Raw genomic sequence first — 13,650 nt, forward strand, 5'->3', positions numbered from 1 at the left:
TACTTCAAGACTGAGCAGTTTTGGAACGATATATGGACTTTGAAAACAAGTTTAAAATAGCTTTTTACCATTCTGCGTTACTGGGCCACCCTGTGTGGGATCACCCTCTCTCGATTATATACACCAGGGGTCAGCAACCTTTTCAACATGTAGTGCCAGTTGGACATTTTCTAGTGTGCCTTAAGGAACAATATATTGAATATTAAGCTGAATTATGAGACAGTGACCAAAAACATTTCCAGAAGACCTGGAATTGTATTATTTCCATATAGTCCACAATCATGCATCAACATTTTAAAGTTTTTTTGTTGTTGTTATATTTGCAACATGGGCTTACAAATTATAATTACATGTATCCCATCTTAAAATACTGCTTTCAGAAACTCAAAAACAAATTTGCACTGTGAGAAATGTAAAAACAGACATTATATGTGAATGATGGAAACATCCACATCAATATCTTTAAGACATGTACAGCTTTGCAAAAAAACATGTGAAGGCCACTTGCAACAATCTTTTAAATATTTTCTTCTCTATTACTCACAACATAGGTTTAAAAACGATGAATTGATCCCAATTCAGAACACTGCTTTCAGTAACTCATTTAAACATATTTGCATTGGGAGGAAATGCCCAAAACTGAAAAGTGCTGAACAAATCGGTAGTAATGATTACGCTGCTGCATTGTAGAGGTGAAAAAAAAATATATATATATATATATATTTTTTTTTTTTTTGCAAGTGTGCCAATGATTATGCGTCCACGTGCCAGTGGTGGCACGCGTGCCTAGGGTTGCCGACCCCTGATGTACCACCATGCTCTGCTTCTAAACTCTAGATGATCTAAAAAGACAATTTACAGTACTTCTCACGTCTGCATGGTTTCAGTGGAAACTCACTCATGCCAACAACGAGGAAGGCTAGGATGGCAGAGGAGTTGCTATGTGTGTGTGTGTGTGTGTGTGTGTGTGTGTGTGTGTGTGTGTGTGTGTGGGCTATGTGTGTGGGTGTGTGTATGTGTGGGAAGGGATGAGGGGGTGCAGAGTAGAATACAGCCTGACAATGACTGTAGCATATCACAACCACTTAGAAATATGCGTGTTGTAACTATGTCACTAAGTTATTCTCCGCAAATAAACACACAAGGTGTTGATTTGTGGAACTGATTTGTAACTCGGGGTAACCCTAAGGGGTTAAGGCGCCCTGTGCTAGGACCACATCTGCCAGAGGAACTCGCTGTGACCTTATTGGCCAGAGTCCCAACTCCTTCAGAGCCGCGGGGGGCCCTGGTGGATACCCCTCCCAGCTTTTGTGCCTCGGTGATAGTATACTATAGACAGTAGTGGAGAGAGTTCTGGTGCAGGATATGTTGCAACGACGACAACACACACACACACACACACACACACACACACACACACACACACACACACACACACACAAATACATACATACATACATATACATATACACACACACACACACACACACAAATACATACATACATACATACACACACACACACACACACACAAATACATACATACATGCCTACACACACACACACACACACACACGTACATACATAAATACACACACACACACACACACACACACACGCAAATACATAATACATACATGCCTACATACACACACACACACATACATGTACACACACACACACACACACACACACACACACACACACAATGTCCTTGTTAAAACCAGTAAGATACCAGCTGTGGCACAGGTACAGGGGCGCGTTTTCTGTCCAACCATAAACGTCTTTACGATCTGTCGTTTCAGTTGACATCGCTACCATGGGCACATAAGAGAAGTTTGGTTTTCACAAGTTGTTTTCTCTCTCTCCGTCCACCCCCATCCCCGTCCCTCCCTCCCTCTCCTGAATCACAGAATGACTCTCAGTCTATTTTTACCCTCTGGTCCTCTCCTCTTATCCCGTTCCACCCATTTTGCCTCTCTTTCAAGACCGCTCTCATTTGTCTTTTGTCTGATTTCTGGTGGGTCCTCAATACAACAATCCATGTGTGGCGGTGGTGACATTCGGTGGTGGGAGAGTAACGTTATTCAGAATAACGGATTTACTGACCTGAAGTGGCATCATTTGCCTTCTCACCCACCGTTTATGAGCCACTCGGGTAGGGAGCGATCAAAGGAGAGGACACGTTCACAATCTTTTTTTCTAAAAGCCATTGAGTTTACTCAAACTTCAAACTCAAATTGCGGGGGTACAGAGGTAGATACGTGACCACCATGCATTGGTTAAACTTAGTTGCTGTTTGGACCGAGGTTAGCTTACGTGCGCCCCCTTCATGCGGTGGCCATTATGAGTACTACACCCGTATCTTGGCCCCATGGCTGTTGCTCGTCCCAAGGGAGGGACTTCGTGTAACTTGTCAGGTCATTGGTTGCCCTACATCTGACCGCCGGCGTTTGATTCGCGCGTTCGTACAGCCCATCTAGTTCTACTACGAACTTTTCACCCGTAGATAAGTGACAGCATACGTTTAGAAGTACGTATTGTAAAAATACAATTGAAAAGGCACAAAAATGGTGTTCTTTATTAATGATGCCCTGTGTTTCTGTTTTTTGATGGTACGCTGACTATCAAGATTAGAACATTTGCATATGACTGACATTCCTCTGCATACTCTAGCCAATCAGTAGCCCTGGCGCTCCGATGACTGGTTGTTGCCTCGGCCAATGCTGATGCGTAAATCCACAGAAAGGGGCGGGACACGGTTGGGCGAGGTTGACAGACTTGGAAGGGGGGGGGGCAAGCAAGCAGCCTAGTTTACAACAGGAGGAAGCGGGAGGGGAGAAAAAAAAAAAAGAAAGAAAGGAAGGGCTTAGGTTTTCAAGAGGGGGAAAAAAAGCAACTCAGTAAACTTCAGCCTTTCGCCGAGAAGATGTTAAACGAGGACATATCCACGCGAAAAGGCCTCCACCACCACGAGAACTAATCGAGGTGGATGGTGCGCGCTGCCTCGTAGGGGGGGGGAGGAGGAGGACGCAGCCCGGAGTGGCTCGAGCTAACCTGCTGCAGACGGACCTCACGAGCCGCCCGCTGCCGCTGCTGCTGCCGCCGCTGCCGCTGCTTCTTCTACTCACTATAGTAGTATTAGAAGCCAACCATTCGGGGTTGAATTCCGCTTCGAACACCTCCGGTCGGGTGTATTGTCTACGGTCCCTCGTTGACAACTGGAGCGGAGTTTGGAGGAGGCAGGCTTTGATATATCTCCTCTCCGCGGACCCCGGAGCCGAGGGGGTATCCACCATCGTCGCTTCTGCTGCCCCGCGTTTGTAGTCCACCGAGAGCTAGCTAACGTGAGGCTGCCTAGCCCCGAGTTCAGCTCGTAATAGTGGACAGGTTATAGGCGATCTTTGACCGGTGTGTAGTTCTCGTTGGACGGTTTAGGTAGCGGATGTACCTAATTCAACCACGGACGCGATACCCGCATCTCTGCCCCCTGAGTGAACGTGGTGTTGACCCCACTCTTGTGTCGGTACAGGCAGGTGTGTGTGTGTGTGTGTGTGTGTGTGCACATTTCACGTCAGGGATGGAAACCACCGCAAGTGGCATATGTGTTTGTTTGGCGATCTGATTACGAAGGGCTGTTCTGTTTTAAACAAACACCTCGTGTGTGTGTGTGTGTGTGTGTGTGCTGAATACACGGGAACAATCGTCGTTGTGGAGAACATGAGAACAGTTGCGTTTCTTTTGGCTGTTTGTGAGCGGAGGGTGCAGGACCAGGGGCGTTCCCGAGGGTCTGGACCTGTGTACTGGGAGCTCTGGTGGATGCAAGGGGCAGCTAAACTGGCCGCTGTGAATTATGTGAACCAACATTGATATGTTATGCTGTTATATTAACAGAGCCCTCTCGGACATGAAGTCCTCAATGTGTCTCGGTTAGCGACATATGTCAATCTTAGCCCACATCTGCCCGTTGCCTCACTTAGGCTCCTCGATAGTCGCGGTTGTCCTGCTACGTCTGCCTTTTGAACCAGATTATTCCACAGGGCGGTTGTTTTAGTGTGTTATGGTCTTCTGAGATCACGTTATCACAGCTCCCGGTTTCGTTGATCTACAGATCTAACGTGTCTCCAAAGATAGGTGCGTAGTTGGCGGATCCGTGTTTTAATCCAGGCCGGGGACGAGAGCGAGGCCTTGTTAACCCACTCGGCGCCATTCTAATGCGCCGATGTAAACAAACCGTGAGAGGGCATCGGGGGTAATTAGACCAAGGCGGAATCCCGCTTTGATTCAGTCATTATCTCGGTTGTCCAATCAATTCCGTTTTAATTTCGCTCGATATACGAAGATAATCATTTTGTAGTACATTTTGCTCATGGATATTGGATTATTCTGTTCGCGTTATCAAACTGCGGTATTGTCCGAGAAGGAAAGAGATGGAATCCCTGCGTCAGAAAATCGTAGTGATGTCCGAATATAAATAACGACTGCACTTCGACAAACAACGGGAATAATGCAGTCAATAATGTGAATGATCGTAAACCTGAAGGCAAGACAACTGATGCAGCAACCACGGACCACTTAGTATTTTCTCGGAATCAGATCAAACTTTTCGTTGAAGTATCATCCCTTCCAAGAAGGGACCTTTTTTATATATATATAAACCACAGCAGCAAGACTTTGCTTCGACCATGTTTTCTTCAGAGAATCCTCAATATCTGCGTCAAGGATTGAGCATGTTTGGTCAGTGTAACCGCATTTATGTGTTTACAATGTAGCGTATTCATTATTTATTTATTTTCCCAAGATGGCACCATGTCAAATATGTCTCATCTTCAAAAAAATGTAGAGGTTTGATTTGTCAGAAATGCAGTTTAAATCGATCACTTAAGTTGCATATAAAAACTGGAATTTATCATTGCCATGCATTGCATTCCTATTAAAAAATCATTGCCTCTACAGTGTGGACCAATGTGGAGCCACGGTCTGTTCCAGTGTTCCCCTGGCATTCATTGGTCCCTTTCCTGGCACCAACCCAATCAGATGCTTTTGCTCAGTCAGGAGAGGGCCAACAACCAATCAATCACCCTCAAGCTGCAAGTCTAAAGTCAGGTAAACAAACGTGTTTTTCTGTTCATATTGTTTTAAACCAGTTGTCTTCATGGTTATTAAAGACGGAATGCATTTGTGTGTATGACCCATTGATCCTAACCCATGCTCCACGCCAAAAAAACCCCTGTGATTTACCTCAGAATGCCAAGGGATGCCGGTGGTGTCACAGGAGCCCGCGGAGGTACCCGTGGCCGTGGTGGAGAGGGGTCCCCAGTCGCGACCTCTCCCCTCGGTGGACGAGCCGGCGCCAGAGAGGGAGAAGGAGGCGGAGCGGCCTGACAGCGAGACCGAGAGTGATGTGGACGACCCGTAAGCCAAACCCACTGTTGTTGTGTTTGAAGTGTATGAGACGCGCAACGAGACCACTGTTAACGTGCACTAAGCTTCACGGTCTTCCGTGGTTCAGTTCCCCTTCGTTACTGTCAGTGCATTGGAGAAGTTGTGGGTTGCTCAACATCAGACTTTGATAGATATTTATTAAAAAAAAAAAAAAAAAATGTGTGGGATATTTTTGTAGGCTTGTTCTAAATTTGGCAGCGTGGCTTACGGCTAGAGCGGAGATAACGGGAACTAAAGCATTCCTTCTCTTTATGACAATATGAAAGGCAGTGGTCAGGCTGCCAGTTATTGACTCGCGGGCGCTGCTCAATCTGCTGATCTGTGCTTCACAAGGAACCCAACTGCCAGGGCCCTGAGCCGTAGACTAACCGGTAGTTCTTGCATCTATCAAAATGGAAACAGGCGAATATTAACGTTCAGAAAGAGCAAGCAGAACATTCGGTATCCGGGGCTCCATGGTTGTACGTGGTTAATGCGTTTTTTTTGTTTTTTTTCTTTGTAGACCAATTACTTTTTTGTGCAATGATCTTCAATGTCTTGTGGGATGTATTTTCTCCCTCTCCCAGGTTCCTCCCGGGAGTGCCACCGGACCCTCCCCTGTTGTCTGTACCGGTGAAGAGACGCACTCAGTCCCTCAGCGCGCTGCCCAAAGACGGGGACAAGAGCAGTCCTGGGAAGGTACGCCCTGGACCCCCCCCCCGCCCACATCTCTACGTCTCATATCTAAACTCGTAAACCAACGTGTAGGCGTGGTTTTGTGTTTGATTATTTGACACTTTTATCTGAAGGAATTTACGGTTAATCTATTACAAAACGTGTAATTAATGAACACCGGCTCATTAATTAATTAATTATTATGTATCTTAATACATTTTAGGCATATTCTAGGGTTTGGGCATCTTGCTCAAGGAAGACTACATACATGTAGACTGTGGACGTTGGGTTTCAAATCCAGATCAGTTTCTTGGCTGGGAGTGAAACGCCCTAAGCACTACGCTGTCCTCTCTGACCCCCGCAGAGGGAGAAGGACCACATCCGGCGGCCCATGAACGCCTTCATGATCTTCAGCAAGCGTCACCGCGCGCTGGTGCACCAGCGGCACCCCAACCAGGACAACCGCACCGTCAGCAAGATCCTGGGGGAGTGGTGGTACGCGCTGGGGCCCAAAGAGAAGCAGAAGTACCACGACCTGGCCTTCCAGGTACCCCGGACACGGGCGTGCATTCCAAAGCACACCTGGCCAATCATCAGTGTTTACTAGCAATACTACTACAGGCATTTAGCAGACTGTAGACTGTCCCCCCGCTAGACTGTCCTGCCTCCCCTGATAGCAAGTTCAGAATATCCTGTCTAAAGCGGCATTTACCCACACTGCCCATCCCCAGGTGAAAGAGGCCCATTTCAAGGCCCACCCAGACTGGAAGTGGTGCAACAAAGACAGGAAGAAGTCCAGCTCTGAAGGCCGCGGCATCCCTGGAGGTAAAGACGCCAGAGAGAGGAGCATGTCTGAGACCACAGGTCAGTCTCACCCACAATCCTCCCACACACACACACACACACACACACACACACACACACACACACACACACACACACACACACACACACACACACACACACACACACACACACACACACACAGAGAGAATGCTCTCACACTATCATACTTCGCCCCGGTTTTCCCACGGTGTTTTATCAAACTGTTCCTCTGTGCTTGGTTATAGAGCCTCATTCAGTGGAGCTGAAGGGGGCGGGGCCGGGTCTGGTGGGCGTGTCGGAGCGCAGCGCAGCAGAAGGTCACGTGGGCCAGCTGACCCGCCCCCGAGCCTTCTCACAGAGCGCCATGCACAGCCTGGAGCGGGGGGAGAGGGGCAACACACAGGCCCTGGCTGAGCTGGCGCAGGTACAGGGCCGTGGGAGAACTCGCATCACTATTCACACTGTTAGTGACGCAGCTAAATAAATAGGTCTGTCTTTCAGGGGCTCAATGATTGCAAACACTGGCTGGGCTGGCTTTTGATATCCATAATAATATTGGTCCAAATATAATATGATATATTTCTCAAAACGTTTCTCTTCACGTAGAAGCCTCTTGTAACCTCTTCACGTAGAAGTACATTAACCAAGCCTCTTTATGTTTTGAACATTTTGAATACAACCGCAATGTTTTATGTACTCCTGCACACAGGAATAATACAATACAATCAATAGAAGTCGGGAGCATGCACTATTTTTGAGTGACGCACCGATTGTGTAATTGTCGGCCGATACCGATGTTAGAAAAATGCCAATTTGGCCAATGCCGACACCGTTGTTTTTTTGTTAATATAACCTTACTGGAAAATAACAATTCGAAATGTATACGACACAACAGATAAACACTGGCCGCCGCCATTTGGGAATGTCCTCTTATTTGCCGATATGCAGATAGCATTCAACCAGGTGAACATCGGCCGCTTCCAACGTCCGGCCCACAAACCCCGTGCCTCCCATGTCGTTCTGTGTGCCGGTTCACTGAGTGGCCTCTTGCTACAGACAGACCTTTGCCTTCCCTCAGATGTGTGGAGACGGAGGGGGTCAGTTCTCGGGCCGGGCCCCGCCTCAGTCCCGGGCCCAGCGGGGGGTCAGCGAGGACATGACCAGCGACGAAGAGCGCATGGTCATCTGCGAAGAGGAGGGCGATGACGATGTCATTGGTGAGAAGCCGTAGCTATTCCCAGTGCCCGTTAGAGAGGAGAGCAGGACTCCCAGAAGGCCGCGTGTGTGTCTGCACGGCCCCTCCTCGTGCCGGGTTATAAATAAATACATCGAGCATCTCTTGAGTGTCCTAAAAAAAGATTTGATGTCATAATGTAGAAAACGCCGGCGCTTTCCCGGTCTCTTGTCCAGCATACAAAGTCTATATTGTCACTTAACGTGTGCAGTCACTATTCAGTTTTTCATTTTAATAAACAAAATACGATCATTTTAATCATGTGGTCTCTTAGTTTCTTTGGAGAAAAGTAACAATTAAAAAAAGTCACCTACCGTGATCTTGAAAATGGTGATCACTACACAGACAAATGGTTTTGTTGACATTTGACCTCTGTGATAAAAGGGATGTTCCACCATGGTTCGTAGACATGGTTAACTACAGCTGTTGCCTTAATCTCAGCAGCTGTAGCTTTGGCCAATGTCAGACAATTACATTTGTGATTAAGATCAATACAAAAATTGATATCCAGTCATAGAAAAAAAGTACAGGTACTGTAATCACAGACTCAATTTAATTTAAGATGCAATAATGAGAACATATTTCACACAATGTTTGGGAACACTTAAGTTCTATGTGCCTCTAGAACATTTTCCAAATGTAATTTTACTGTGATGCACAGTCTCCCTATATTACATCCACACAAATTGAATTCCCACTAATGCAATCTCTCCTCCTCTGGTTTCTGCTTCTCTGTTCCCTTTTAAGAAATCCAATATAAATTAGAGTGCATTTATTTTGAAGCTTTTATCTCTGCCATGGACTGCTCCGTTGTGATTGGCTAATAAAGGCTCCCGTTCAAAATCCCTTGTGTAACCATCGCCCTTGCAATTCCTTCCTACAGAGGACCCCTATCCCACCAGCTCCATAGACCTCAAGTGTAAGGAGCGGGTGACCGACAGCGACAGTGACAACGGATCAGAAGACGAGGGGGATCGCAAGGTGAAACGCCACACTGTCTAAAGTCCTCCCACAGATGCCGCCCTCCGGTGGTCCTCTTGTTTGTTAGATCATCCAGAAACGACACGAGTAGAGGTTTGAGTTGTTAAAACCTTTTTTAAAATTTTTTATTCCATTTGGATCTTTTTTTCCCCCGTTTCTCCTTCTCCGCAGCGGGCGTTTGCGCCTGTCATCTGCTCCTCCTCCTTCCACCCCACGCCGCACAGCCGGAGCGTCTCCCTCTCCTCCTACACCGCCGCCGCCAAACGCAACGACGAGGGCCGGCCGGGGGCTGGGGGCCTCGCCGAGCGCAGGAGGAGGGGAGGAGATGGGGAGAGCAAGGACGGATATAGAGGGGGAGGCGGAGAGGGAGGCGGTGGCGGTGGTGGCGGCGGCGGCATGGCGTCCGCTCCCCTCCTGCTCTCCTCCTCCGGTAACTCGGTCATATCCAGCGCCTCGGCCGTGGGCCTCTCCGCCGCCGCCGTCGGTCACCTGGGCCTGAGCACCATGGTAGGCGTGGGAGCGGTGAGGGTGGCCTCCACCGTGGTCACCAACGTCGTGCGTCCCGTGATCAGCTCGCCGGTGCCCATCGCCAGCAAACCCCGTGATTTGGGCCCCTCCCCCGGCCCCCTGCACGACAGGAGGTCCATGACCCCACATCTGCAGCAGCAGCAGCAGCCGCAGACACAGCAGCTTCTGATTGGCTCCGGAGCAGGAAGCGGGGCGACGGTCAGCGGGTACTACTCCTCCCCCTCCTCCTCCTCCTCCTCCACCTCCTCCTCCTCCTCGCCTCACACCGTGGGCGCGGCGGTCGGCCCGGGCGGTGTCATGACCAACCTGGTGCTGGGCGGGGCGTTCGCCGCTCAGCCCGCCGTGCAGCTCATCTCCCCGCCCCAGCAGCACCAGGCCCCTCCCGCGGCCCACTTATCGGCCCCGCACGGCCAGCAGCCCAACGGGCCCCTGCCCCTCTCCCTGCTCCAGCCCCACCTCCTCTCCGCCGCCGGCCCCTCCCTGGCCTCCCCCGGCGGCAAGGCCGTCACGCAGGTTCAGTACATCCTGCCCACCCTGCCCGCCAATGCCAAGAGTTCGCCCCAGCACGTCAGCCAGCCAACCGGTGTCTTCAACCTGCCCACGGCCCCGCCCGCACACGTGTCCTTGGCCAATGGGAAGCAGCATGGTTCTGGTGCGCTGGCCGGCTACGCGGCGGGCCAAGGCGTGGGCGTGGGCGTGGTCAGCCCCGGAGCCAGAGGTGAGAACCTTTTTTTTTTAAAGAGCGTTATGATGAAATGCGGACCATTCCATCTTCAGCTTGTAGATGTTTGAGCTCTCCTCTCACTCCCTGCTCCTTTTTATTTTATTTTATTGTTTTTTTTTTTCTTTTTTTCTTTTTCCTTCAGTGCAAACCCAGTCCCCGGGGCTCCAGGGTAAAATGCTGGTTCCCATGGCAACACTGCGGACCGTGCCGGCCTCCGCCCAGCAGTTCCCCATCGTGGCCCCACCCCTTCCTGTCCAGAACGGCGCGCAGGCAGGAAGCAAGGTCAGTGAGCGTGTCACACCGCCGCCAGACACCCCGATGAAAAAACCAGACGCTTAATCACACTGCGCACTTATTCACAGGGGGGGGGGCAAACACGGCAAAAAGTTTTCTGGGCAGTGGCTGTTCACATCCCGAATGCACATTAGACGAGAGATGGATCGCTGCCACCCCCCCTCACCGCCGCCCCCCCCCCCCCCTCCCCTCCCTGGGTCTTTGTTCCAGATCATTCAGATCGCGCCCATGCCTGTGGTCCAGGCCCAGCTCCCCCAGGGCGGTGCCGTGCATCCTGCCAGCCCCTTCCCCGGAACGCTGGGAACAGCTGCAGTCATGGCCTCTGGGTCGGCTCCCTCGCAGACGCTGCTGCTGCCACCTGCCTCCACCAGGTGGGGAACAATGCACGCGCACGCACACACACGCGCACGCACACACACACTTACTCTCTCTCTCTCTCTCTCTCTCTCTCTCACGCACACGCACACGCCCACGCCCACACCCACACACACGCCCACACACACAGGGGCTGCAGAATTGCAAGTAGGGTATCATCGTGAGTTTTAATCCTTATCAAAAGTGGATGATGGTTTGTTGTTTTTTCCCCACTGTATCTTTAATACGTCGTTTGATTAAATTTATTTGATTCTTGAGTTGTAATCATATTAATATAATACATCTGATCCTATTATACGAGTCAATTTTATTTGTTATTTAATCAAGTATTTGATGCAATATCTCCGCTTTCTTAGTCGTCATATTCACAGTACTGTGTTTTCATATTTATTCTATTCAATTTCTATTCATAGAAGGGTTTGTGTGAACGGCTGTGGGAAAGGTCCCACCCAGCCAGCCAGCCCCCAAGCAGAGGGACACAAACACAAAGAGGGCAACCAAAGGGTCCACTCTGATCTGCATTCACCTACAATGGTGGTGCAGTAGAGGTGGTCCCACCTCTACTGGGAATAATATCCCCCTACAGGCTGGCCTGATTATGGCTCTTATTATTATTCAGGTTCTTCTATGCATAATTGCATTTAAGTGTATTTTACGTTCTATTCTCCTCAAAATACTATGAGTATGAGCCATTACAGGGTTGACTGATTTGTGGGTGGATTGGGATTTTAATATTACATGTATATATATATATATATATATATATATATCATTTGGACCAAAAATAAATGAGCGTGGAGTGAAAAAGACGGACAGTGAGGGTTTAAATAGATCTCCATTAAAGAGATGGTCATTTGTGGTACAGCGGCCTGAGTCTCATGGTAGTGTGAGCCTGGCTCCATAGGCCCCGGCTGTAGGAGCCTGGACCAGAGGCGTCTGCTCAGGACCGGGGGGGGGGGGGGTGGTTTAAACCCCAGTGGTGCAGCAGCACTGATCCTGTTGGTTCAGCTCTGCCCTGGAGCCGCTGGTTCCTAGTTAGTCATACTGCTACTGGTGGTACTCCCACTGCCTCCTACTGCCTGCCCCCGCCTACACATGATGACACACACACACACACACACACTGACGGGGAGACAGACAGACAGACAGACACACACACACACAGAGCGGCTGTGTGTGTGAGAGCTGCTCCCTCGGATGCACACCCGCCCTCTGACCCCTCGTGCAGCCGTTAAGCGTTGTCTCTTCCTCTTTCCACTTCAGTGAGTCTCGTTCACTTCTCCCTTCCGGTTTCGTCTCCTGTTGTGCGTTCTCCCTTAAAGTGACATTACTCTGGTGGCCTTCAGACTTCTACCTGTTTTAACGGTTTATGCATAGGTGTAATATTAGCCTAGGTCATTCTAGGATACTAATGGTGGGGCTTCTGTCATTCATCTGTGTTTTGCTGTGTTTCGTTACAAAATGGTCTCTGGCTTTTTTTTTTTTTTTTTGTTTCTCTTGGTTCTATTGGGCGGAGGCTATCATAGAATCAGACAGTGGAAGGTTTGATTCCAAAGAACGACGCTAATATATTTGGGAAAACGTGGATGGACGTTGAGGTTCTTTCACTTATCTTTGCATGAATGTAACCGAGATACATTCCAATGCTGGCAGTTTACCCACCTCCTATTATCAGAACGCACACAAGCGTGGTTGAGGACAAGGAATATCTGATGAAGGTATAACACACAGAATGATGAAACTGAAATTGGCAACTGCTGTGACGTTTGACATAACCATCGCTCTCTCTCTCTCTATCTCGCTCTCGCTCTCTCATATAAATGTAGGATCACCTATGTGCAGTCCACTCCAGGGGTCCCCTCCACTTTGCCCTTGGTCTCCACGACGACAGGCTCCTCCCCCAGCCACCAGGCTCTGCCGCCGGCCGGATCGGCGTACGTCCCGTCGACCATAGCAACGCTGGGCTTCACGGCCATCGCCCCCCCGCCGGCACAGCCTCTGACGGGTCAGTAGTACTCTGGTCGCCTGTGTTAACGTGCATCTATTGTGGTTAAAAACCTCTCCCGAAAACGGTGCACTTTGCTGTCGATCAACAAACCACTGCCGCCCGTATAATGAAGTGAGAGCGTGTCTGTCTGTTTCCAGCGCGCCCATGAGCTGCTACACTCTCCTCTGCCACAGGGTGGAAGCAGTCGTCCGCAAATCACCTTTTTTTTTTCCCCCATTTTTTTTTTCTCCCATTTTTAACCTCCCCATAAGAAATCCAGTATAAGGCTAGGCGTGTTTGAGTAAAGACTAGCGATGAACTGTCAACTGCATAAGATTGCTATCCATAACTTTGTCTTAATCGGCTGGGCTAGGCCTATAAGCCAAAAGGAATGACTAATCTATCATTATATATGTCTTATCGGATGCCTCAAATGGGCTGACTTTGAAAAACAGTTTCACTTCCCTCCATATTCCGCATTCATGCCGATATAGTTTGAGATATATATTTCTCATTCCGGCCCATTTTACCTGCATCTTAAGGTCATGGAATAAGAAATAAATCAGCCAGCACTACATACCTGGCTTTCATTAACATTTATAT

At 49.2% G+C, this 13,650-nt stretch overlaps 1 protein-coding gene across 1 annotated transcript in view; it reads left to right on the top strand.

Annotated features, from left to right (window-relative positions):
* The window catches only part of cicb (capicua transcriptional repressor b), a 44,850-nt gene that overhangs the window by 23,155 nt on the left and 8,045 nt on the right, over window positions 1–13,650 (top strand). The window contains exons 4-15 of the mRNA XM_084471068.1: window positions 4,957–5,106; window positions 5,247–5,415; window positions 6,012–6,123; window positions 6,464–6,646; window positions 6,831–6,963; window positions 7,170–7,348; window positions 8,003–8,141; window positions 9,042–9,139; window positions 9,311–10,385; window positions 10,534–10,673; window positions 10,896–11,056; window positions 12,887–13,065. Of these exons, the coding sequence (XP_084327194.1) occupies window positions 4,957–5,106; window positions 5,247–5,415; window positions 6,012–6,123; window positions 6,464–6,646; window positions 6,831–6,963; window positions 7,170–7,348; window positions 8,003–8,141; window positions 9,042–9,139; window positions 9,311–10,385; window positions 10,534–10,673; window positions 10,896–11,056; window positions 12,887–13,065 (2,718 nt within the window). The remainder of the gene's footprint in view (window positions 1–4,956; window positions 5,107–5,246; window positions 5,416–6,011; window positions 6,124–6,463; window positions 6,647–6,830; window positions 6,964–7,169; window positions 7,349–8,002; window positions 8,142–9,041; window positions 9,140–9,310; window positions 10,386–10,533; window positions 10,674–10,895; window positions 11,057–12,886; window positions 13,066–13,650) is intronic.

This window comes from Micromesistius poutassou (assembly GCF_964030765.1).
Source record: "Micromesistius poutassou genome assembly, chromosome: 8".
Taxonomy (NCBI): domain Eukaryota; kingdom Metazoa; phylum Chordata; class Actinopteri; order Gadiformes; family Gadidae; genus Micromesistius; species Micromesistius poutassou.